We start from the raw sequence: 27,559 nt of genomic DNA on the forward strand, positions 1-27,559 counted from the left end.
CTGTAGGGGAATCTGACACCAAGACAGAACACAGGAAGTGGGGGCGGGGCTTAGCTTGTGTCATGTGCAGAAGAGTGCCAGAGCTACAAGAGTCTGTCTGCTTCCTCCTGATTGGCCACATTGGGTCTGTAAGGTAAATCAAGGCTTTCCTGTCATGTTTCACCATTCAGTTCTGGGCAGCCATGTCTTGTGTAACTCCTACTACCTGTATATTAGGTGTATTCCCCTCCCCCCTCCTTTATTATCACCATGATCTATAGTACTAGCAGTTCATTGCTTAAACCACAGCTGCTTGTTTAATCCTTGCTGGGACCCTTTCTGTTCACTTAGCACCTTGCAAACCCAGTGCATGAATAACCCTTCCCCCCCTTTCACCTGTCGTAGTGTCCTGTAAATCCCGCCCCAGCACAGCGCCAACCTCTTCAGTCCTGTGTTCTAGTAATTGGACAGACAGGTAAGGGAAAGAGAGTCCATGTGTGAATACTGCGGCAAACCGCTCAGCTGTGATCCTGGAGAATGGGAAACACCATGGAGGGAGCTCTGTAACAATAGTGACTGGCCTCACCCTGTGCGGGTACACTGTCAGTGGAGGACTCCTTTAACATGTTACTATGTTGTTAATGTAAAAGAATTATAACAACATTGTCAGAAAGGAGAAGCAGGAGAGGTGGGCGGAGTTTGTTTATTGAGTAATACGTGGACAGAAAGACGAGCACAATAGGCAGCTCTCGCTTTTGGCAAAAAAAAATACAAATACACCAGGAAACTTGTAGTATCAGTCAGTGTGTGTGGCGGCGGCGGTGGCGATTCCAGTCATGAGGATGGCCGTTGGGGGGGGATGGGTTTCACCATGACCAGATGATGTCATCCGAAGAGCCAAATAAGTGCATGCAGCTTCCAAAACCCAAAAAACAACAGAAAGGCAGAAAAAGTTTAACAAAGTGAAAAGGCTGCATATAGGTTGGTTCCTAGACAACAAACTGGTTTCCTCTGATGAGAACGGGAATTATCCGCCATCGTCCGCCATCACCCGCCATCGTCCGCCATCGTCCTCAACTCCGAACAAGACAAACTCTTCAAGTCTTCAATAAGAAAGTGCAAAAAATGTACAAGGAAATCAGATCCTTTATATTCTGTTCAGAGCAGAAGTTCATTGGATGGATTTGTAGGACACTAGAAAGGTGGATATGGCTGTCTCGCTGGCTGTCTCTCTGGCTGTCACGCTGGCTGTCTCGCTGGCTGTCTCGCTGGCTGTCTCGCTGGCTGTCTCGCTGGCTGTCACGCTCTCTCAGGGCTGTGTGTTTAGTCTTCGATAAAAATGATGTCGTGTGGTCTCCCCTTCCGCTCCAAAGTGGCGCCGTCCATCAAGGACTCCATGGATTTCCTGTCCGGGTAACACGGGAGCGTTCCATTCGATGCTGCAGGGGGAAGAATGAGAGAAAAGACTGAAGTGTAACATCCCACAATGCATCAGGGTCTAAGGGGGGGGGCCGCCACTCTCTGCATTTCTACTATACACTAAGTACTGACCATAGGATAACACCTCCTGTCACATATCAGCACAGACCATAGGATAACACATCCTGTCACATATCAGCACTGACCATAGGATAACACCTCCTGTCACATATCAGCACTGACCATAGGATAACACCTCCTGTCACATATCAGCACAGACCATAGGATAACACATCCTGTCACATATCAGCACTGACCATAGGATAACACCTCCTGTCACATATCAGCACTCACCATAGGATAACACCTCCTGTCACATATCAGCACTCACCATAGGATAACACCTCCTGTCACATATCAGCACTCACCATAGGATAACACCTCCTGTCACATATCAGCACAGACCATAGGATAACACCTCCTGTCACATATCAGCACTGACCATAGGATAACACCTCCTGTCACATATCAGCACTGACCATAGGATAACACCTCCTGTCACATATCAGCACTGACCATAGGATAACACCTCCTGTCACATATCAGCACAGACCATAGGATAACACATCCTGTCACATATCAGCACTGACCATAGGATAACACCTCCTGTCACATATCAGCACTCACCATAGGATAACACCTCCTGTCACATATCAGCACTGACCATAGGATAACACCTCCTGTCACATATCAGCACTGACCATAGGATAACACCTCCTGTCACATATCAGCACTCACCATAGGATAACACCTCCTGTCACATATCAGCACTCACCATAGGATAACACCTCCTGTCACATATCAGCACTCACCATAGGATAACACCTCCTGTCACATATCAGCACTCACCATAGGATAACACCTCCTGTCACATATCAGCACTCACCATAGGATAACACCTCCTGTCACATATCAGCACAGACCATAGGATAACACCTCCTGTCACATATCAGCACAGACCATAGGATAACACCTCCTGTCACATATCAGCACAGACCATAGGATAACACCTCCTGTCACATATCAGCACTGACCATAGGATAACACCTCCTGTCACATACCAGCACTTACCATAGGATAACACCTCCTGTCACATGTCAGCACTCACCATAGGATAACACCTCCTGTCGCATCAGCACTCACCATAGGATAACACCTCCTGTCACATACCAGCACCGACCATAGGATAACACCTCCTGTCACATATCAGCACTCACCATAGGATAACACCTCCTGTCACATACCAGCACTGACCATAGGATAACACCTCCTGTCACATACCAGCACTGACCATAGAATAACACCTCCTGTCACATACCAGCACTGACCATAGGATAACACCTCCTGTCACATATCAGCACTCACCATAGGATAACACATCCTGTCACATACCAGCACTGACCATAGGATAACACCTCCTGTCACATACCAGCACAGACCATAGGATAACACCTCTTGTCACATATCAGCACAGACCATAGGATAACACATCCTGTCACATACCAGCACTGACCATAGGATAACACCTCTTGTCACATATTAGCAGTCATGTTATTATCACCATTGAGGGCGTGGGTCAGAATGAAAGGAAACATCTCTATTATAACGGTGGAAGCAAATAACACAGGGTCACAGAGTGACAGATGGCTACAACTCACCTCTGCACATAATATAAAGCATGCCCACTATCGCCTCTCATTACTAGCACATACTATAATCTCTAATAACTAGGACAGGAATGGGGAACCTTCGTCCCTCCAGCTGTTGCAAAACTACAATTCCCATCATGCCTGGACAGCATTGACTGAAGGTTCCCCATCTCACAACTACAGCATGTCCACTATAATCTCTTACTACTAGAGCACGCCCACTATAATGTCTAATAACTAGAGCACGCCCACTATAATGTCTAACTAGAGCATGCCCATCTATTAACTAGAGCATGCCCACTATAATGTCTAATAACTAGAGCATGCCCACTATAATTTCTAATAACTAGAGCACGCCCACTATAATGTCTAATAACTAGAACATGCCCACTATCATCTAATTACTAGTTCATTTCTAATATAATCTCTGATTACTAGAGCATGCCCACTATCATCTCTAGTGTTCGTGATTCAGTATGTGAGGAGCTGCATAGTGTCGCTGGTCCGCTTCTCTCTGATTGGACGGCCTGTAAATATATCATCTAAGCTGTTAATATTCTACTTTACATTTAAAGCGTAACTGTCATTTTGGGGCCATTTTTCTGAAAACATTAAATATCAACAGTACAAGTGATTTTAAGAAACTCTGTAATAGGTTTTATGTACTAAAAGAGTTTCCTTCTGTAGTGAAAAAGCAATCTCCCAGCCTCCCCCCTCACTCAGAAGAAGCAGGATTTCTGTCTCCATTATGTGGCTATGGAGAGGGGAGGGGCTGTTAGGAGTGAGTGAGCACGGAGCAGTCTTGCACAGCACAACACCCTGCAATCTTCTCTCAGTAAGTTCATAGATAAGCACTGACCTTTCTGACCCCAGAATCCTGCGGTTTAGGTGCCCAGACAGTCTACAAACAGCGGACCTTCATGTCACCTCTTCCTGCTCCCTCATCTCCCTCAGCCCCTCCCCCCTTCATAGGCTTACAATGGAGAGAGCAGAGCCCGTCTTCACTGGCTTCTCTGTAATGAAGACGTGTTTGGCTGATAATGCACAGATAAGAAGTCAGGGGGGGAGGCTGGGAAATTGCTTCTTGAGGACAGAAGGAGGCTTTTTTGGCTGATGAAACCAATTACAGAGTTTCTTAAAATCGCTTATACTACTGATTTCTGCAATAAAAAAAACATGACAGTTACGCTTTAAATGCTGAAGGTGGTGGGCGTCTTTCCTGGACACAACGACCGTCTCTGAGGAGCCGCGACCTCGGCTCCTGGTGATCGTATCATTTGATGAATGTGACACTGAGGTCACTCTGGCGGATGTGGAGTAGAAAGTCTCCTCAGCAACCAATCAGATCTCGGCTTCTGTCCCTCTCGCTGGTTTTTATGGGCAACAATGAGAATTTTTATCTCTGCTGCTTCATAGAAACTATTGAGCGGATTCGGTAGACGCCATCAGTCCGGGACTCGCTCAGCGACTTTATTTATTGTGTAAGGGGACGAGACTGGAGGAAAAAAGATGGCGTCACACTCGGGGGTCAACTGCAGGGAACCTATAGGGTTAGCTGCCCGGCATAGCTTAGCGTCATTGGGGTGGGGGGCGTGCATGGACATGGTGGTCCTCTGTAGAATTAGGGGCCGATGTGGCTTATTGGTGTTGGGGTGGGGGGGGGGTGCATGGACAGTGTGGTCACATTGGTGAAATTTGTTACCATTGATTTCTAGAATGAGAAGAAGATCACCAGCATTATGTTCTCCTGATCACCAGCAGTATATCCTCCTGATCACCAGCGGTATATCCTCCTGATCACCAGCGGTATATCCTCCTGATCACCAGCGGTATGTTCTCCTGATCACCAGCGGTATGTTCTCCTGATCACCAGCGGTATATCCTCCTGATCACCAGCGGTATGTCCTCCTGATCACCAGCGGTATGTTTCCCTGATCACCAGCGGTATATCCTCCTGATCACTAATTGTGGGACCTCCACCGGTATGTTCTCCTGATCACCAGCATTATGTTCTCCTGATCACCAGCGGTATGTTCTCCTGATCACCAGCGGTATGTTCTCCTGATCACCAGCGGTATGTTCTCCTGATCACCAGCGGTATGTTCTCCTGATCACCAGCGGTATGTTCTCCTGATCACCAGCGGTATGTTCTCCTGATCACCAGCGGTATGTTCTCCTGATCACCAGCGGTATGTTCTCCTGGTCACCACCAGCGGTATATCCTCCTGATCACCAGCAGTATGTCCTCCTGAACACTAATTGTGGGACCTCCAGCATTATGTTCTCCTGATCACCAGCGGTATGTTCCCCTGATCACCAGCGGTATGTTCTCCTGATCACCAGCGGTATGTTCTCCTGATCACCAGCGGTATGTTCTCCTGATCACCAGCGGTATGTTCTCCTGATCACCAGCGGTATGTTCTCCTGATCACCAGCGGTATGTTCTCCTGATCACCAGTGGTAGGACCTCAACCGGTATGTTCTCCTTATCACCTGTGGTATGTTCTCCTGATCACCAGCAATATGTTCTGCAGATCACCAGTGGTAGGACCTTCACCGGTATGTCCTTCTGATCACCAGCGATACATTTTGCTGATCACCAGCGGTATGTTCTCCTGATCACCAGCGGTATGTTCCCCTGATCACCAGCGGTATATCCTCCTGATCACCACCGGTATATCCTCCTGATCACTAATTGTGGGACCTCCACCGGTATGTTCTCCTGATCACCAGCGGTATATCCTCCTGATCACTAATTGTGGGACCTCCACCGGTTTGTTCTCCTGATCACCAGCGGTATGTTCTCCTGATCACCAGCGGTATGTCCTCCTGATCACCAGCGGTATGTTCCCCTGATCACCAACGGTATGTTCTCCTGATCACCAGCAGTATGTTCTCCTGATCACCAGCGGTATATCCTCCTGATCACCACCGGTATGTTCTCCTGATCACCAGCGGTATGTCCTCCTGATCACCAGCGGTATGTCCTCCTGATCACCAGCGGTATGTTCTCCTGATCACCAGCAGTATATCCTCCTGATCACCAGCGGTATGTCCTCCTGAGCACCAGCGGTATATCCTCCTGATCACCAGCGGTATGTTCTCCTGATCACCAGCGGTATATCCTCCTGATCACCAGCGGTATGTCCTCCTGATCACCAGCGGTATGTCCTCCTGATCACCAGCGGTATGTCCTCCTGATCACCAGCGGTATGTTCTCCTGATCACCAGCGGTATGTCCTCCTGATCACCAGCGGTATATCCTCCTGATCACTAATTGTGGGACCTCCACCGGTATGTTCTCCTGATCACCAGCATTATGTTCTCCTGATCACCAGCGGTATGTCCTCCTGATCACCAGCGGTATGTTCTCCTGATCACCAGCGGTATGTCCTCCTGAGCACCAGCGGTATGTTCTCCTGGTCACCACCAGCGGTATATCCTCCTGATCACCAGCAGTATGTCCTCCTGAACACTAATTGTGGGACCTCCAGCATTATGTTCTCCTGATCACCAGCGGTATGTTCCCCTGATCACCAGCGGTATGTTCTCCTGATCACCAGCGGTATGTTCTCCTGATCACCAGCGGTATGTTCTCCTGATCACCAGCGGTATGTTCTCCTGATCACCAGCGGTATGTTCTCCTGATCACCAGCGGTATGTTCTCCTGATCACCAGCGGTATGTTCTCCTGATCACCAGTGGTAGGACCTCCACCGGTATGTTCTCCTTATCACCTGTGGTATGTTCTCCTGATCACCAGCAATATGTTCTGCAGATCACCAGTGGTAGGACCTTCACCGGTATGTCCTTCTGATCACCAGCGATACATTTTCCTGATCACCAGCGGTATGTTCTCCTGATCACCAGCGGTATGTTCCCCTGATCACCAGCGGTATATCCTCCTGATCACCACCGGTATATCCTCCTGATCACTAATTGTGGGACCTCCACCGGTATGTTCTCCTGATCACCAGCGGTATGTTCTCCTGATCACCAGCGGTATGTTCTCCTGATCACCAGCGGTATATCCTCCTGATCACTAATTGTGGGACCTCCACCGGTTTGTTCTCCTGATCACCAGCGGTATGTTCTCCTGATCACCAGCAGTATGTCCTCCTGATCACCAGCGGTATGTTCCCCTGATCACCAACGGTATGTTCTCCTGATCACCAGCGGTATATCCTCCTGATCACCAGCGGTATGTTCCCCTGATCACCAGCGGTATATCCTCCTGATCACCACCGGTATGTTCTCCTGATCACCAGCGGTATATCCTCCTGATCACCACCGGTATGTTCTCCTGATCACCAGCGGTATGTTCTCCTGATCACCACCGGTATGTTCTCCTGATCACCAGCGGTATGTTCTCCTGATCACCAGCGGTATGTTCTCCTGATCACCACCGGTATGTTCTCCTGATCACCAGCGGTATGTTCTCCTGATCACCAGTGGTATATCCTCCTGATCACTAATTGTGGGACCTCCAGCATTATGTTCTCCTGATCACCAGTGGTATGTCCTCCTCATCACAAGCGGTATGTTCGCCGGATCACCAGTGGTAGGACCTTCACCGGTATGTCCTCCTGATCACCAGCGATACATTTTCCTGATCACCAGCGGTATGTTCTCCTGATCACCAGAGGTATGTGCCCCTGATCACCAGCGGTATGTTCTCCTGATCACCAGCGGTATGTTCCCCTGACCTCCAGCAGTATGTTCTCCTGATCACCAGCAGTATGTTCTCCTGATCACCAGCGTTACGTTCTCCTGATAACCAGCGGTATGTTCTCCTGATCACCTGCGGTATGACCTCCAGCGGTATGTTCTCCTGATAATGCTGGAGGTCATACTGCTGGTTATCAGGAGAACATAATGCTGGAGGTCATACTGCTGGTTATGTTCTCCTGATCACCAGCATTATGTTCTCCTGATCACCAGCGGTATGACCTCCAGCATTATGTTCTCCTGATCACTAGCAGTATGACCTCCAGCAGTATGTTCTCCTGATCACCAGTGGTTGGACCTCCAGCAGTATGTTCTCCTGATTACGAGTGGTTGGACCTCCAGCAGTATGTTCTCCTGATCACCAGTGGTATGACCTCCTGATCACCAGTGGTATATTCTCCTGATCACCAGTGGTATATTCTCCTGATCACCAGTGGTATGTTCTCCTGATTACGAGTGGTTGGACCTCCAGCAGTATGTTCTCTTGATCACCAGCGGTATGTTCTCCTGATCACCAGCGGTATGACCTCCTCCAGCAGTATGTTCTCTTGATTACGATTGGTTGGACCTCCAGCAGTATGTTCTCCTGATTACGATTGGTTGGACCTCCAGCAGTATGTTCTCCTGATTACGATTGGTTGGACCTCCAGCAGTATGTTCTCCTGATCACCAGCAGTGGGACCTCCAGCACCATGTGGACAGGTGACATGTGTCAATCTTAGGACAATCGCTATAATCAGATAGGAGAAATGTTTCCGGTACTTTCTGCTATGTGCAATGGATGGTGACATCATGAATCTCTAATGCTCTCCAATGTTTTGTGATCTGCCCCCTGTCATCCATAGACTGATCTGTGGTCGCTCTACAGGAGGAGGACGCTGAGCAGAGAACACAGCAACCACCTCAGTGCATTGACCTTTAATGACCTCCATAAGGAAGATGCGTTGCCCGATACTTCACTACGTCCGGGGAAAGTCTAAGTGGTCGAGAACTGGAGATGATGAATAATTCAGCCTCTCTGCATCTTTCCTATACTGTCAGAGTTCTGTCATCCTGAATAATTTACGGCTGGGAATAAATATTGATTATGATACAAGAGCGATAAAGTGGCAGGAAATGGCCGTTCCAGCGTCCGACAACACTGCTGGATCATGGGTCCAGGAGGTCTGGTATCCCTGACAATTCTTCCTTCAGCCCTTAGTATTTAGCAATATACGGTCTATATACTATATACTATACGGGGACTGATCAGGGCTCTTCATTGGACCATTATTGGAATATTGCATATTATATGTGTACTATATGGGGTGTAGCGGTGTTAGACAAGAGGAAAACTACCTTAAATTGGAACAACTAAGCTCAGCAGTGACAGCCCGCTCAGCCAATCACTGGCCGCTGCGCCGTCCTGTCTCAGTCAGTGATTGGCTGAGTGGGCTCTCATTGCAGAGATCAGTGACACTCGGCAGTGGTGGTCAGAGGGGATGCCGGGGGAGCTCGGAGGGGTAAGGACAAGATGTTATGTTTTATAATACAGTAGAGCAGCAACATATAAAAAGTTTTAAGTGCTGGATAACCCCATTCAATTTGTCCCTGTGCCTAAAAACCAGAAGAGACGTCATGTTGTAAAGCTGTAACCGTAATGAGGCCCGGCCAAGTTCACATGGGACGTTTATGAGCGGGGGAGTGCAGATACGTCAATAGTAGCTTCCCTCTGTGTTGTTTCCACACTCTGTCTTAGGGCCGCTTTACACGCTAGATTGGCACTTGCCTGCTAAGCCTGTAAACGGCTTAATTATCGTGCAGTAAGCGCTGTGTGTATATATATATATGATTTGTGTCATCCATGCAGCCATGTATAAATGTTATACTTACCTGTCCATGTTTGTACTGTCCTTCTAGCTTCTGTCTGCAGCCACTACTGGAACTTTTGAGCTGGTCTCTGAAGTGACTCAGCCAATCGCTGGCCGAGGCAGGACAGGGCAGTTGCTGAGTAAACTGGCTCAGAAGTGCCAGCGGCGGATGCGAGAAACAGGCAGAGGCTAAAAGGACACCAGGGAGCCTGGACAGGTAAGTATTAAATTTATTATTTTCTTTTTACATTCCTCAGTGATACATCATTTTAAGGTAAGTTTAAGGAGGCCTTCACACGTACCGGATCCGCAGCGGATTAAACGCTGCAAGTCTGCAGCGAAATACGCTGCAGATCTAGGTATAGTGAAGGCCTATGGGGTCACATTCAGCTGCAGATATGTGACCCGGCCCCTTTAACCCACGGCCACTCGCCACCCTGGCCCGAAGCATACATTACTTGCTCGGCACCGCGGCTGTGTGAAGCTCCCAGCTGCCGTGCACTGATTGGCTGGAGAGGAGCGAGGGGAGCTTCACACAGCCGCGGTGCCAAGCAGGTAATGTATGCTTTCAACCGGGGCTGCGGGTGGCCAGGGGTTAAAGGGGCCGGGTCACATATCTGCAGTGGAATGAAAACTCGCAGCGTAAAATCCGCTGCGGATCCGGTACGTGTGAAGGCACCCTAAACAACAACGTTCCGCAGATGATTGTTTCTTCAGCTGATTGTTGTCTATATTACACCGGGCAATGATCTGCTGAATCGGCCTGATTGGGCAGATTATAAACTTATAAAATCATCCACCTACCTACAAGGCTGCATAGAACTCTGCACAAGAGCATTGAGACTGTGGGCATTACATGTTTACACCACAGATTTACTTACTTTTTTCTCACTTTTGCTGTTTTTGATTCCTTAAAGGGAACATTTGAAAAGCAAACTTTTCAAATGTTTGCTGCCCATGGCAAACCTTCTCCCAGTTCTCAGCTGCTGCTTTCTGTTGAAAACATAACAATCTGTGTGTGAGCCTTTCTGTCTCCCCACTCCTCCCCCCTCCCTTCTGAGACGGCTGAGTCCCTGGCTGGCTGTATCTGCAACACTGTAGCTTCTTTATAATGCTGGGCGGGTTATTCTGAGGTCAAGTTGCTAATGACAACACTGTCATTAACCCTCCCAGCATTACAAATAGGCTACAATGATGCAGATAAAGCCAGCCAGCCAGCTTGTTTACATCAGCCGTCTCAGAAGGGAGGGGGGTGGAGGGGGAGACAGAGAGAAAGGATCACAAACAAATTTTTCTGTCTACAGCAGAAAGCAGCAGCTGAGAACTAGGGGAAGGAGACTGAATAGATAATAACAAGCATGGAAGGAATTGTTAGTCTCACCATGGGCAGTAACATATCAGAAGTTATGTTTGAGCGGAATCCCCCTTTAATATGCAGTAATATCACTGTATAATAATCCCCACAGGATGGGAACCCGTCCTAGTGGATGGATATAGCTATGACACATCCTCAGATGATATCGCTGCCTGACTTTCCCTCTGCTTGTTTTATATTCATTTTATTAGTTTTTCTGTATTTTTTTTCCTAAACAAAACATAACAAAAAAAAACCAACAGAAGCGATGGAGTTCTGCCAGGACCGATCGATCCATCCGGAAATACATGCAACTAAGAAGCTGCTGAATAGAAATGTTAACAAGGACACGAGGTCTCCCGCCTCCCAGTATGTCTGATGTAATACGGCTGACGACAGACAGGTAGCATGTGTCTGACCATGACCACAGAGAATGAATGGTCGCTCAGCGCCTCCGGATGACACGGATGGTATGGAGCACAGAGACACAGGTCTGCTTACCTCCGGAGGAAATGGAGACTGCCACAGAGGAAATCTCGGAAACGGCTAAAAATCTATTGATAAGAAAGAAAACATCTGGCTTGCCAAGTGTCCTCTGAGCTTACCGGCCGTCTATTAAGAATATCCCCATAGTACTGGCACATTACCTAGACACCCGGGCGGGCCGACCACCTACCTGTCACGTAAGGCCCCAGGGGCATCTGGCTGTAGTTGACAATACTGCCTGGACCAGGTCCTCGGAAATTTGGGGCAAAGTTGCTGTTGTACATCTGTGAGGATCCAAATGTTCCCTGAAATGACAGAACGATTATGTCAATTCATCAAAGGCCAAATAACATCCGATCCACATGACCGAACATCACAGGGGAGGATGGAAGGACTGGTGGGCTACTGGAGAAAAGGCTCTGCCTTATGTCTTGAAGTAGCGCCACTCCTGTCCACAGGCTATGTCTGGTATTGCAGCTCAGTTTGACAGACATGGATGTAGCTGAGCTGATACAACAGGCACCCGATCACATTGTCCATCACTTGGACATCATTGCAGAAGATTCTTTCTAAACATGAATAATCTATATCTCTATCTATCTATCTATGTATATATATATATATAATAGAGCCCCGAACACTCCAGCCTCACATTCAACATGTATTACAGTGAGAGCGCCCCCACACGGGACTATGTGTTACCACCATATCACAGGGACGATGGATGATGCAATGGATAGAGCTGAGCTCACCCGGGGTGCTCGAGTGCAATTGTTCAGCATTTGATTTGCGGTGGCTGAAGAAATTAGATGCTGCCCGAGGGAGTCCTGGAAGCATGGATGCAGTCATAGGCCATAGGCTGCATCCACCCTCAGCAGCCACCGCTAATCTGATGCCAACCGAGAGGGCGCGAGCTTCTCCAGGTGAGCTCATCGCCTGCAATAAGGAGGGGGGGGGGGACATAGGGAAACAGCTCTTTGTGTACAGAAGGAAACTCTTGTCTGATAAAACCTATTACAGAGTTTCCTAAAATCTCTTGCACTATTGATAATTATTGATTTTTGAATAATGACATTTAAATCATAGTTACTACAAATCTTTGCTTCCTCTATCTTGTTCTGATCTTCACTTTAACCTTGTGTTGGATGCCGCCATTCCCCAAATGCTGAATGATTGGACTCCAGCTGCGCCCATTACTTGTAAAACTCTATGGTGTATGTTAATAGTAATCTTATGGCTCCTACTTACAGTGAGGAGATGGCGCTGCGCTCCGGTCCTGAGATATAAGAAGATCTTCCTCCTTGGTCACCCCATCCTGTGACCTCCATAGGTATACACAGGCGCAGTGGTCTCATGCTCCTCCATCTCTGTACGCAGGTGGCAGGAGAGATGGGGTAACAGGAGGGAGCAGCATCTTATATCTCACTAGGTAAGGGCCACACCTGCTATTGCAGTTAATCACTTTCACTTCAATGGGACAAGCTGCAATACCAGGTGTGGATATGACCCAGTGTACAGCAGCGAGACTGGTAGGAGGTAAAGAGGCCATGTTACTTCCACAGAAGACTCCTCACTCAGCTGACTGGTGGGGTGGAGTCAGGATTTATAATGCACATCAAATGTGCCTAGTGTATTGAGCCTTTTTAAAGGGGTGCTCCGGCAAAAAAAAAAAACTGTTTCCAGATTAACTCTGGTCAGAAAGTTATATAGATTTGTAAATTACTTCTATATAAACACCTCCAGTCTTCCAGTACTTATCAGCTGCTGTATGTCCTGCAGGAAGTGGTGGATTCTCTCCAGTCTGACACAGTGCTCTCTGCTGCCACCTCTGTCCATGTCAGGAACTGTCCAGAGCAGGAGAGGTTTTCTATGGGGATTTGCTGCTGCTCTGGACAGTTCCTGACATGGACAGAGGTGGCAGCAGAGAGCACTGTGTCAGACTGGAGAGAATACACCACTTCCTGCAGGACATACAGCAGCTGATAAGTACTGGAAGCCTGATAAAAATAATTTATAAATCTGTATAGCTTTCTGACACCAGTATTTGACAAAGAAAATGTTGCCGGAGTTCCCCTTTGGGTGGATTTATTCTTTGTCACGTTGTGCGAGCATTTTCCTGGTGTTTTAGATGATATATATAGAAGCAGTGGCAAGGCCCTACCGATCAATCACTCTCCCTGCGCGCCTTGGGCCCTGACTTCCGGTTCCGGCGCGCAGAGAGCTCTGGGATGCACGCACTGCCGGAGAAAAGACGCGACACCCCGGCAGCCGCGCAGCAGCCGCGGACAGACCAGGAGGAGAGAGGATCAACGTGGGAGCGCGTTGTCAGGTAAGTTACGTTTTTTTTTTATCAGCCTGCACGGGGATGGGGGGAAAGAGGGGGGCATCTATGAGGGTGAGGGGAAAGAGGGGGGCATCTATGAGGGGCGGGGGAAAGAGGGGGGCATCTATGAGGGTGAGGGGAAAGAGGGGGGCATCTATGAGGGTGGGGGGGAAAGAGGGGGGCATCTATGAGGGTGAGGGGAAAGAGGGGGGCATCTATGAGGGTGAGGGGAAAGAGGGGGGCATCTATAAGGGTGGGGGGGAAAGAGGGGGGCATCTAAAAGGGTGGGGGGAAAGAGGGGGCCATCTATGAGGGTGAGGGGAAAGAGGGGGGCATCTATGAGGGGCGGGACAAAGAGGGGGGCATCTATAAGGGTGGGGGGAAAGAGGGGGGCATCTATAAGGGTGGGGGGAAAGAGGGGGCCATCTATGAGGGGCGGGAGAAAGAGGGGGGCATCTATAAGGGTGGGGGGAAAGAGGGGGGCATCTATGAGGGTGAGGGGAAAGAGGGGGGCATCTATGAGGGTGAGGGGAAAGAGGGGGGCATCTATGAGGGTGGGGGGGAAAGAGGGGGGCATCTAAAAGGGTGGGGGGAAAGAGGGGGCCATCTATGAGGGGCGGGACAAAGAGGGGGGCATCTATAAGGGTGGGGGGAAAGAGGGGGGCATCTATAAGGGTGGGGGGAAAGAGGGGGCCATCTATGAGGGGCGGGACAAAGAGGGGGGCATCTATGAGGGGCGGGGGAAAGAGGGGGGCATCTATGAGGGTGAGGGGAAAGAGGGGGGCATCTATAAGGGTGGGGGGAAAGAGGGGGCCATCTATGAGGGGCGGGAGAAAGAGGGGGGCATCTATGAGGGGCTGGGGAAAGAGGGGGGCATCTATGAGGGGCGGGGGAAAGAGGGGGGCATCTATAAGGGTGGGGGGAAAGAGGGGGCCATCTATGAGGGGCGGGAGAAAGAGGGGGGCATCTATAAGGGTGGGGGGAAAGAGGGGGGCATCTATGAGGGTGAGGGGAAAGAGGGGGGCATCTAAAAGGGTGGGGGGAAAGAGGGGGCCATCTATGAGGGGCGGGACAAAGAGGGGGGCATCTATGAGGGGCGGGGGAAAGAGGGGGGCATCTATGAGGGTGAGGGGAAAGAGGGGGGCATCTATAAGGGTGGGGGGAAAGAGGGGGCCATCTATGAGGGGCGGGAGAAAGAGGGGGGCATCTATGAGGGGCGGGGGAAAGAGGGGGGCATCTATAAGGGTGGGGGGAAAGAGGGGGGCATCTATGAGGGTGAGGGGAAAGAGGGGGGCATCTATGAGGGTGAGGTGAAAGAGGGGGGCATCTATAAGGGTGGGGGGAAAGAGGGGGCCATCTATGAGGGTGAGGGGAAAGAGGGGGGCATCTATAAGGGTGGGGGGAAAGAGGGGGCCATCTATGAGGGTGGGGGGAAGAGGGGGCCATCTATAAGGGTGGGGGGAAAGAGGGGGCCATCAATAAGGGAGGGTGGGGGGAGAGGGGGCCATCTATAAAGGAGGGGGGAGAGGGGGCCATCAATAAGGGAGGGTGAGGAGAGAGGGGGCCATCTATAAGGGAGGGGGTAGAGGGGGCCAACTATAAGGAGGGGGGAGAGGAGGCCATCTATAAGGGAGGGGGTAGAGGAGGCCATCTATAAGGGAGGGTGGGGGGAGAGGGGGCCATCTAAAAGGAGGGCAACATAGGGGGAGAGGGAATACACAGAGGGGGGCATATATTATTAGGGGGTCACATAGAGTCAGCCTACCCACTAAATGTGGGTGTAAAGGGGCCAATACAGATGTGCAGTGTGTATATAGATGAGGATGGTGTCAGAGTGAGGAGCCTAATATGTCTGTCTGGCAGATTCTGTGGATTCGTGGCTCGGAGAAGTTCTCACAATGGCCCAGGGCAGATGGAGAAGATGAAAAGGGAAGAACTCCAATCAGAGAAGACGTCCCCTGTGAGTCACCTGATATAACTGCACTGTAATGTATATGGTGTATAGAGCCTGTGTAGAGCTGGGGCCACCTCTATATGACTGGATGAGGTGATTTAGTGTACTGGATTTGGTCAGTAACAATATGGTGGTGATGGCAGTGGTTGTGGTGTGGCGGTAATGTTTCCTTCCTATATACTGGTATTACTGGTAATATTGGTCTCAGTATACAGGATTTGGTCGGTAACAGTATGGCGGTAATATGTACGGTGATAATACTTTCTCTTCCAATATGCTGGTGTTATTGGTAATATCTGTCTTGGTGTGTGTATATATATATATATATATATATATATATATATATATATATATACACACACCAATAGCATCACTTGGTCGTGAAAGGAGGGGGGGGGGCCCAAGTTGGCCTCTCGCACCAGGGCCCAGGAGACATTAGCTACACTCCTGTATAGAAGCCTTTAAATAAAACAACAGAAAATCCTCCCCTAGCAGGCAGATCAGCAAACTAAGCTCTGTACAGACACTGAACCAGCAGAGAGCTGCTAGGAGATATGAGCTCAGAGCTAAGAGGAAGCCGGCAGAATTCTGAATGCAGTTATGGCTGAGAAGTGAGTAAGAGGCAAGATGAAGTAACACACAGCATCTGCACAGTCCATCCCTTCAATGCTGCCTGATCCAAGAGTCAATGGGGCGGTCCCCAGGGGCTTCTCCCTGCCCCACCAGCCATCATTATAGGCAGAGATTTAACAGTCTGGGACTCCAATGACTCTTCAGGCAGCAGGAAAGTGATGACAGGTTCCCAATAATTCTATATATAAATGGGGCACACGGCGCACGCTCTCATGTCAGAATAGTATGAATGATGGATAATAAACTGCGGATCACCTAACCTGGACCGTGGTGTCACTCCCGCGGTTGGTCAACCTGCTAAGTATACTGCGTTCAGACATCTGTAGGCGAGCAGCCACGGGCGGTATCCTAGACAGCATGGAAGGCAACCGCGTCACGTCAGCTTTCATGTCACTTAACAACTCCTCTAATTGGTTCAGAACTGCAAGACACAGGGTGTATATATATATTATATTACACAGGGAGTATATACTGTATATATATATATATATATATATATATATATATATATATATATATATATACACACACAGGGAGTATATACTATATATATACATATATATATATATATATATTTTACACAGGGAGTATATACTGTATATATATATATATATATATATATATATTACACAGGGAGTATATGTATATATATATATATATATATATATATATATATTTTACACAGGGAGTATATACTGTATATATATATATATATATATATATATATTACACAGGGAGTATATGTATATATATATATATATATATTATATTACACAGGGAGTATATACTGCATATATTATATTACACAGGGAGTATATACTGTATATATATAAATGTTACACAGGGAGTATATACTGTATATATATTATATTACCCGGGGCGTTTATACTGTATATATATTATACTACACAGGGAGTATATACTGTATATATTATATTACACAGGGAGTATATACTGTATATTTTATATTACACAGTGAGTATACACTTTATTTTATTATATTACACAGGGAGTATATACTGTATATACATTTTACACAGGGAGTATATACTGTATATATTATATTACACAGGGAGTATATCATGTATATATTATATTACACAGGGAGTATATACTGTGTATATATATTACACAGGAAGTATATACTGTATATATATATATATATATATATATATATATATATATATATATTACACAGGGAGTATATACTGTATATATTATATTACACAGGGAGTATATACTGTGTATATATATTACACAGGGAGTATATACTGTATATATTATATTACATAGGGAGTATATACTGTGTATATATATTACACAGGAAGTATATACTGTATATATATATTACACAGGGAGTATATACAGTAGATACATTTTACACGGGGAGTATATACTGTATATATTATATTACACAGGGAGTATATACTGTATATATTATATTACATAAAGAGTATATACTAAATATTATACAGTATATTACATAGGCAGTATATACTGCATATATTATATTACACAGAGAATATATACTGTATATATATTATATTACATAGGGAATATATATATATATATATATATATATATATATATATATATATATATATATATATATATATATATATATATATAATTTCTTTATTACAAAGGGTGTATATATAGATTATGTTCCACAGGGTGTATATATGTAAATTACATTCAACCAGGAACACAAAATCTCACACTGGCAAAGAGTCTGACATGGATCAAGATGGAAAAGAAGAAGAGCACTTCCATTCACTGGCAGTAAGCATAGGTATTTAACATGGTGAAGATTAAAAAGATTTAAAAATAGAAAAAGTACAAACAAATTACATATTACTGCACAGACATACGAGCTGAATGCCCCTTTTAAAGTAGTTTTATAGCGGCGCACAAGGCTGGAAGTGGAGAGGCAACTAGTCATCTGGGTGGGAAGCCCATGACTAGTCACAGCTTTGTGCCTGTCATTGTGCAGTACGGCCACTAACGGGTCTCTCTGCCTGTCAGCGCGCAGTGCGGTCACTAACGGGTCTCTCTGCCTGTCATTGTGCAGTGCGGCCACTAACGGGTCTCTCTGCCTGTCATTGTGCAGTGCGGCCACTAACGGGTCTCTCTGCCTGTCGTTGTGCAGTGCGGCCACTAACGGGTCTCTCTGCCTGTCGTTGTGCAGTGTGGCCACTAGCGGGTCTCTCTGCCTGTCAGCGCACAGTGTGGCCACTAACTAGTCTCTCTGCCTGTCAGCGCACAGTGTGGCCATTAACGGGTCTCTCTGCCTGTCAGCACACAGTGCGGCCACTAACGGCTCTCTCTGCCTGTCAGCGCACAGTGTGGCCATTAACGGGTCTCTCTGCCTGTCAGCACACAGTGCGGCCACTAACGGGTCTCTCTGCCTGTTAGCGCACAGTGTGGCCATTAACGGGTCTCTCTGCCTGTCAGCGCACAGTGCGGCCACTAACGGGTCTCTCTGCCTGTCAGCACACAGTGCGGCCACTAACAGCTCTCTCTGCCTGTCAGCGTGCAGTGCGGTCACTAACGGGTCTCTCTGCCTGTCATTGTGCAGTGCGGCCACTAACGGGTCTCTCTGCCTGTCATTGTGCAGTGCGGCCACTAACGGGTCTCTCTGCCTGTCAGCGCACAGTGTGGCCACTAACGGGTCTCTCTGCCTGTCAGCGCACAATGCGGCCACTAACTAGTCTCTCTGCCTGTCAGCGCACAGTGCGGCCACTAACGGGTCTCTCTGCCTGTTATTGTGCAGTGCGGCCACTAACGGGTCTCTCTGCCTGTCAGCGCACAATGCGGCCACTAACGGGTCTCTCTGCCTGTCAGAGCACAGTGCGGCCACTAACGGGTCTCTCTGCCTGTCATTGTGCAGTGCGGCCACTAACGGGTCTCTCTGCCTGTCAGCGCGCAGTGTGGCCACTAACTAGTCTCTCTGCCTGTCAGCACGCAGTGCGGTCACTGACTAGTCTCTCTGCCTGTCAGCACGCAGTGCGGCCACTTATGGGTATCTCTGCCTGTCAGCGCGCAGTGTGGCCATGACCGGGTCTCTCTGCCTGTCAGCGTGCAGTGCGGCCACTAACAGGTCTTTTTGCCTGTCAATCATCTCCAGAGAGCCCCAGGTTAAGGTTAGGCCAATGACCACCATGGTAACTAATGGCCAGAAATGAGTATTAGATACGGGTCACCAACCTTTGTGTAGTACAGCATTGGCGGGCTTGTTCCCTGCTAAGGACTCTTTGGAGAGATGCTGATGGCTCTCAGCAAGGCACTCCACTTCGGCCAGTCTGGCATTTAGCGCCATGGCTGGGTGGTTGGGATCCTGGGACATGTTGAGATACGCTGCTCTCCGAAGTTGCTCTTCAATGACTAGCGCTTGTTCAAGCAGCTGGAAATAATAATAAAAAAAAAAAGATCATGAATGTTGAGCTATTTACACTGGGTGAGTCAGCCACTTTGACCACAGGATAACAAGAATATGGCCGCCTTCTTCCAGAAATGGCCTTACCTTTGTCTATTCTGTGTCTATTCTTACAGCTTAATTCACTTCTATAAAGCCAAGCTGCAATAGCTGACATGGTCCAAAGACAAGTGTGGCACTATGCCAAAGGACACACTCAGCTCTGCTACATCTATACATAGTCTGTCATTACCTTAAACCTCCTGGCCAGAAATTTATTCTTCATTTCCAGGTAGTTTCCCTTATGGATCTCTGACTTAAAGGGCTCATTTAGAATCAGGTAGCGGGGATCATTCTGGATATCCTGCCAGCGAGCGTAGCCGTGTCTGGGGGTCGCGAATTAAGGATCAGACTTCAGATGGTCATAATACGGTATGTATACGGTACAGAATCTAAATACAGTTCTCATTAGGAGGAGAGAGAGAGACGTATAGATATAAATAGGTGCCACCTCCCGGGGTGCCATGACCTTTCATTAGCATTAACTAAAGAGCAGGTTGTGCAGACACAGTGGGCGACACATGAAGAGACAAGCTTCACATTGACACTGCTGCAAAGGTCAGAATCATTGCCTGGGAGGATTGTATTCCCCAGGGGCGTCTAATGGAGGACGAGTGCCGCTAGGTAAAGGGTCTCTACCACGAGACATCTACGCTTTCAACAAGGCTACAAGGAGGTATGCCATCTATGCAAACTGAGGGTCCTGCTCTGCTGACTGACCCCGCGTGACCCAGCGAGGCCATGTGGTCACATCCAAGGCACCTTGAAGGGCTCTTCCACTTTGGACAATCTGAAAAACTAATATGGATTCTATAACAGGGTGTATAAAAATGATTAAATATAGAAGATGAACCAAACCAAAGCCAAAGATGAAGCCAAACAAGATGTTTCATTAGCATAACATGGACACACCCCTGAGCAGCCATTCATTTTTTTAAGGCATCTGGTGTCATAAGATTAAAAGCATTTGCCAATGTAAAAGTACTCCCCCCCCCCCCTCCACAGGAAAGGGGACAAGAATGAGATTGCGGGGGATCTGATCTCTGTGCCCCCCTGGGGATCTCTAGATCAGTTACCTGACTCCTGTGTTATGAATGGATGCCCTTAGCTTTTTCCACAGGCTTCTGGAGCTGCGGGTTGGCGAATGAATGAAGCCAGGGGGTGATGATATAGAGATCCCCGGGGGGCACAGAGGTTGGAACCCCTATCCTGTGGATAGGGGACAAGTAGGTTTAAATCAGAAATCCCCTTTAAGGAGTTTATCCCTATTACACTGTGCCCGTAAGGCATTATGTCCATCCAGTATTATTCTCAGGACTTTATTTAATGAATTCTATGGAGAATGTTACTTTGTTGTGTAACTCTATGGGACTGATGGAGTCAGCCAACCAGCGTTCAGCTACACACATCAGGACCGCAGCCTTTAAGAGACGCCGGGACACAGGACCCCCATTCATGTGATCGGCAGAGATTCCAGGTTGATGTGGAAAAACCTCCTGGAACGTTCTGGATAAGGATACGTGACAATTCCAGCGAGTAACCAGTAATCGTGTCTCCTGTGCCAGATGTCATAGATTTTTCCAGAAGAGATGGCCGCTCTTTCTTCATTTTGCCATAGTGTGTGAAGCTCTAAAATAGATAAAAACACCAAAGGAAATACATAGTAAGAGACTATATAGAGGGGAATACATAGTAAGAGACTATATATAGAGAATACATAGTAAGAGACTATATAGAGGATACATAGTAAGAGACTATATAGAGGAGAATACATAGTATGAGACTATATAGAGGGGAATACATAGTAAGAGACTATATAGAGGAGAATACATAGTAAGAGACTATATAGAGGGGAATACATAGTAAGAGACTATATAGAGGGGAATACATAGTAAGAGACTATATAGAGAATACATAATAAGAGACTATATAGAGGGAATACATAGTAAGAGACTATATAGAGGAGAATACATAGTAAGAGACTATATAGAGGGGAAAACATAGTAAGAGACTATATAGAGAATACATAGTAAGAGACTATATAGAGAATACATAGTATGAGACTATATAGAGGAGAATACATAGTAAAAGACTATATATAGGAGAGTTCATAATAAGAGACTATATAGAGGAGAATACATAGTAAGAGACTATATAGAGGAGAATACATAGTAAGAGACTATATAGAGGAGAATACATAGTAAGAGACTATATAGAGAATACATAGTAAGAGACTATATATAGGAGAGTTCATAATAAGAGACTATATAGAGGGAATACATAGTAAGAGACTATATAGAGGAGAATACATAGTAAGAGACTATATAGAGGAGAATACATAGTAAGAGACTATATAGAGGATACATAGTAAGAGACTACATAGAGGGAATACATAGTAAGAGACTATATAGAGGAGAATACATAGTAAGAGACTATATAGAGGAGAATACATAGTAAGAGACTATATAGAGGAGAATACATAGTAAGAGACTTTATAGAGGGAATACATAGTAAGAGACTATATAGAGAATACATAGTAAGAGACTATATAGAGAATACATAGTATGAGACTATATAGAGGAGAATACATAATAAGAGACTATATAGAGGAGAATACATAGTAAGAGACTATATAGAGGAGAATACATAGTAAGAGACTATATAGAGAATACATAGTAAGAGACTATATAGAGGAGAATACATAGTAAGAGACTATATAGAGGGGAATACATAGTAAGAGACTATATAGAGAGAATACATAGTAAGAGACTATATAGAGGGGAATACATAGTAAGAGACTATATAGAGGAGAATACATAGTAAGAGACTATATAGAGGAGAATACATAGTAAGAGACTATATAGAGGAGAATACATAGTAAGAGACTTTATAGAGGGAATACATAGTAAGAGACTATATAGAGAATACATAGTAAGAGACTATATAGAGAATACATAGTATGAGACTATATAGAGGAGAATACATAATAAGAGACTATATAGAGGAGAATACATAGTAAGAGACTATATAGAGAATTCATTATAAGAGACTATATAGAGGAGAATACATAGTAAGAGACTATATAGAGGAGAATACATAGTAAGAGACTATATAGAGGAGAATACATAGTAAGAGACTATATAGAGGAGAATACATAGTAAGAGACTATATAGAGAATTCATTATAAGAGACTATATAGAGGAGAGTTCATAATAAGAGACTATATAGAGAATACATAGTATGAGACTATATAGAGGAGAATACATAGTAAGAGACTATATAGAGGAGAGTTCATAATAAGAGACTATATAGAGGAGAATACATAGTAAGAGACTATATAGAGAATACATAGTAAGAGGCTATATAGAGAATACATAGAAAGAGACTATATAGAGGAGAATACATAGTAAGAGACTATATAGAGAATACATAGTATGAGACTATATAGAGGAGAATACATAGTAAGAGACTATATAGGGAATACATAGTAAGAGACTATATAGAGGAGAATACATAGTAAGAGACTATATAGAGGGGAATACATAGTAAGAGACTATATAGAGGGAATACATAGTAAGAGACTGTATGGAGGGAATACATAGTAAGAGACTATATAGAGGGGAATACATAGTAAGAGACTTTATAGAGGGGAATACATAGTAAGAGACTATAGAGAATACATAGTAAGAGACTGTATGGAGGGAATACATAGTAAGAGACTATATAGAGGGGAATACATAGTAAGAGACTATATAGAGGGGAATACATAGTTAGAGACTATATATAGAGAATACATAGTAAGAGACTATTTAGAGGGGAATACATAGTAAGAGACTATATAGAGGGGAATACATAGTAAGAGACTATATAGAGAATACATAGTAAGAGACTATATAGAGGGGAATACATAGTAAGAGACTATATAGAGGAGAATACATAGAAACCTCCATAAACACACAATGTATTCTCCTATATATAGCCTCTTACTATGTATTCTCCTCTATATAGTCTCATACTATGTATTCTCTATATAGTCTCTTACTATGTATTCCCCTCTATATAGTCTCTTACTATGTATTCCCCTCTAAATAGTCTCTTACTATGTATACTCCTCTATATAGTCTCTTACTATGTATACTTCTATATATAGTCTCTTACTATATATTCTCTATATAGTCTCTTACTATGTATTCTCCTCTATATAGTCTCTTACTATGTATTCTCCTCTATAGTCTCTTACTATGTATTCTCCTCTATATAGTCTCTTACTATGTATTCTCCTCTATATAGTCTCTTACTATGTATTCTCCTCTATATAGTCTCTTACTATGTATCCTCTATATAGTCTCTTACTATGTATCCTCTATATAGTCTCTTACTATGTATTCTCCTCTATATAGTCTCTTACTATGTATCCTCTATATAGTCTCTTACTATGTATTCTCCTCTATATAGTCTCTTACTATGTATTCCCCTCTATATAGTCTCTTACTATTTATTCTCCTCTATATAGTCTCTTACTATGTATTCTCCTCTATATAGTCTCTTACTATGTATTCTCCTCTATATAGTCTCTTACTATGTATTCTACTCTATATAGTCTCTTACTATGTATCCTCTATATAGTCTCTTACTATGTATTCTCTATATTGTCAGAGGGCGTGTCTCTAGCAACAGATCAGCCTCTGATCACTTCGGTATCGGCATATGTAACTTTTTTGCACATATGAACATGTGCTGGACTGGGCCTTAGTCTTATAAATCTGTGTTCAGCATGGGAACCCTGGGACCTCTAATAGCGCTGTACAATAGGGCCTTTTAGGCTCTCACTCAGATGTTTCTCCGACACCAGCAGGAGCGTCATCAGTATATAAAGTGACACTGTCGCCCCCTATTTGCAGTCTGACTGCTCTCCACAGGTGTAAAGGCTAAATGTTACAGCTTTCATTACTTATTTTATATCACACCTCATGGTGCTTGTTCTGGTAAAAAGTTGTTTTTATCACCTGTAGATTGGTATATGTGGGCGGGGCCTCATGCCTATGTGCCACATCGCCCCGCCCCTAGCGCCACTTAGCACCGCCTCTGTCCATGACGTCATTGCCACATAGGCCCCGCCCCCTCAGCAGCCATTGGAAGGGCCAGCCTAAAGCTCTAGGCCCCATCCCCCTAGATTGTCCCACACCAATGGCTGTTGAGGGGGACTATGCGGCGAGCGATGTGGCACATAGGCCGCAAGGCCTCGCCCACATATACCAATCCACAGGTGATAAAAACAAACTTTTTACCAGAACAAGCACCATGAGGTGTGATATAAGATAAGTAATGAAAGCTGTAACATTTACCCTTTACACATGTGGAGAGCAGTCAGACTGCACATAGGGGGCGACAGTGTCACTTTAAATGGACACAGACCAGCACAAAGGTTGTTTGAGATTAGGAAGATATGGTTGATTTCTCTAAAAACAGCGCCCCCACCTGTGCTGGGCTGTGTGTGGTATTACAGCTTACCTGTAAATCCACCATCAGCGATATTAAACATAAACTTATATTTTCCGCTCTCGTCTCGTTTCGCTTCGTCTTCTTCTTGCTTTATACCATTGTCTCCATTTTGCTGATTCAAGATTTCCTCCTTGTCGTCTAGTTTGTTCTCTTCCTCTACAAAATGACACAAAGATTATCATCTGCGACTAAAAAAAAAGTCTCTGACTGTGTACACAGCCGAAATGCAGACCTACGTGCTGCCATAGAGACACACTACATCCTGAGGTTATGGATTACTTCACAAGCTCCCGAGAGGAGGCGGATGGGAGAGAAGTGGATAAGAAAATTCCGGCACTCACCAAGTGGAGTATTGCTTGTTTTATTATGTGCAAAACATCATAGGGTACAGGAGGACGCGTTTCGGCATATAGCCTTCCTCAGCATGGAGTCAATGAAGGCCATAAGCTGAAACGCGTCCTCCTGGACCCTATGATGTTTTGCACATAATAAAACAAGCAATACTCCACTTGGTGAGTGCCAGGATGTTCTTATCCACTACGTCTGGGACGCTATCCCACCACAAGCCCCAACATTACAGAAGTGCCGTCTCCACTACAATACAAGATGGGAGAGAAGGACATGTGACGGCAGGATCAGACTACACAAAGGAGTGAACTGTAGTCTGTAACCATAGAAACACATAGGCCCGCAGTGGAGCTGTACAGGGAAATAAAACTGTCCTTAACAAAAGTTGTGGTCTTCTCCACATACTCCACGTACTGACGCATCACTTTTAGCTATCACTTATCATCCTATTACACAGCTTAATACCGCCTGTAAGCGAGCCCCAATGCGCTTACCGAGCCTATTACACGGCGCGATAATCGTTTAGCAAGGGCTACTCAGACATTGTTGGCAATGTCCGTGCAGCCCTTGCCCTTAAACTGTATACATACCTCTCCACGGCCCCCAGTCTTCTGCCCTCTGCGTCCTTACTGGGGCCGGGTCTCTGAACTGACAGGCCGCTCAGCCAATCACTGGCCAGAACCAATGTGAAGCTATAGCGGCAGCTCCAGGAAGCAAGCAGAGAGCAGAAGAGCACCGGGAGGTAATGTACAGTGTATTATCCTTTGTACACAATGGTCAGCCATTGGCTGCGCATCATTATTACACGTAGCTATTACACCTAGCAATGTGCGGTCATTATAGGTCAGAACCAAAAGACACAATCAGCCGATGATCTCTATGTCTCTATTACACGGAGCCATGATCGGCCTGTAATGGGGCCCTTGGAGGACACAGCACGGGCACTGGGGTCAGAGCTGGAGGAGTCTTCATAACCTCTCCTTACCTGATTTTGGCTCCTTGTCTTCTGCTTTGTTTGGCACATTGTTCACTCCCATCTTGTCTGTGGCCTTTTCCTCTGGAGGGTCTTCTACTGTAAAATACAATAATAATATAATGGCAATAATGATACAATATGATAAGGCTGTATAATTTTAAAGGGGTACTCCAGCAAAAATATTTTTCTTTCAAATCAACTGGTTTCAGAAAGTTATACAGATTTGTAATTTACTTCTATTTAAAAATCTCCAGTCTTCCAGTACTTATCAGCTGCTGTATGTCCTGCAGGAAGTGGTGTATTCTCTCCAGTCTGACACAGCGCTCTCTGCTGCCACCTCAGTCCATGTCAGGAACTGTCCAGAGCAGGAGAGGTTTTCTATGGGGATCTGCTGCTGCTCTGGACAGTTCCTGACATGGACAGAGGTGGCAGCAGAGAGCACAGTGTCAGACTGGAGAGAACACATCACTTCGTGCAGGACATGCAGCTGATGATAAGTACTGGAAGACTGGAGATTTTTAAATTAAAGTAAACTATAAATCTGTATATAACTTATTGAAACCAGTTGATTTGAAAGAAAACGATTTTCACAGAAGTACCCCTTTAAATCCTTTGTTCCCTGTAGGGTTTCTACAAGAATGTTTAGTTCAGGAACATAAAGAAAATTCTGCAGGCTGTCACACAGTGTCAGACACTCAGCTCTTTACGACGGCTCCATAGAGAATGAATAGAGCCGCAGGTCATGTGCCGACCAATGGCTATATTCAAAACAATGCAGCCTGAGTCCAATCTCAAGATCAAGGGGGTTCAGAGGTTAGTTATAA

At 45.8% G+C, this 27,559-nt stretch overlaps 1 protein-coding gene across 8 annotated transcripts in view; it reads right to left on the bottom strand.

The window, feature by feature from the left end:
• Positions 1-674: 674 nt before the first annotated feature.
• The window catches only part of CHD5 (chromodomain helicase DNA binding protein 5), a 161,500-nt gene continuing 134,615 nt past the window's right edge, over positions 675-27,559 (bottom strand). For 2 of the 8 annotated variants that reach the window (XM_069948884.1, XM_069948881.1), the window contains 8 exons: positions 26,745-26,831; positions 25,421-25,567; positions 21,430-21,538; positions 20,103-20,235; positions 19,642-19,837; positions 16,695-16,855; positions 11,715-11,829; positions 675-1,418 (listed from right to left, as the gene is read on the bottom strand). In XM_069948884.1, coding sequence (XP_069804985.1) covers positions 1,303-1,418; positions 11,715-11,829; positions 16,695-16,855; positions 19,642-19,837; positions 20,103-20,235; positions 21,430-21,538; positions 25,421-25,567; positions 26,745-26,831 — 1,064 coding nt within the window. In that variant the 3' untranslated portion in view covers positions 675-1,302. Of the gene's footprint in view, positions 1,419-11,539; positions 11,593-11,714; positions 11,830-16,694; positions 16,856-19,641; positions 19,838-20,102; positions 20,236-21,429; positions 21,539-25,420; positions 25,568-26,744; positions 26,832-27,559 lie in introns of those variants that run through there. The other 6 variants (XM_069948885.1, XR_011359376.1, XM_069948883.1 and 3 more) reach the window with 6 other exon arrangements.

The sequence above is a fragment of the Dendropsophus ebraccatus genome, chromosome 12, assembly GCF_027789765.1.
Source record: "Dendropsophus ebraccatus isolate aDenEbr1 chromosome 12, aDenEbr1.pat, whole genome shotgun sequence".
NCBI classification, from domain to species: Eukaryota; Metazoa; Chordata; class Amphibia; order Anura; family Hylidae; genus Dendropsophus; species Dendropsophus ebraccatus.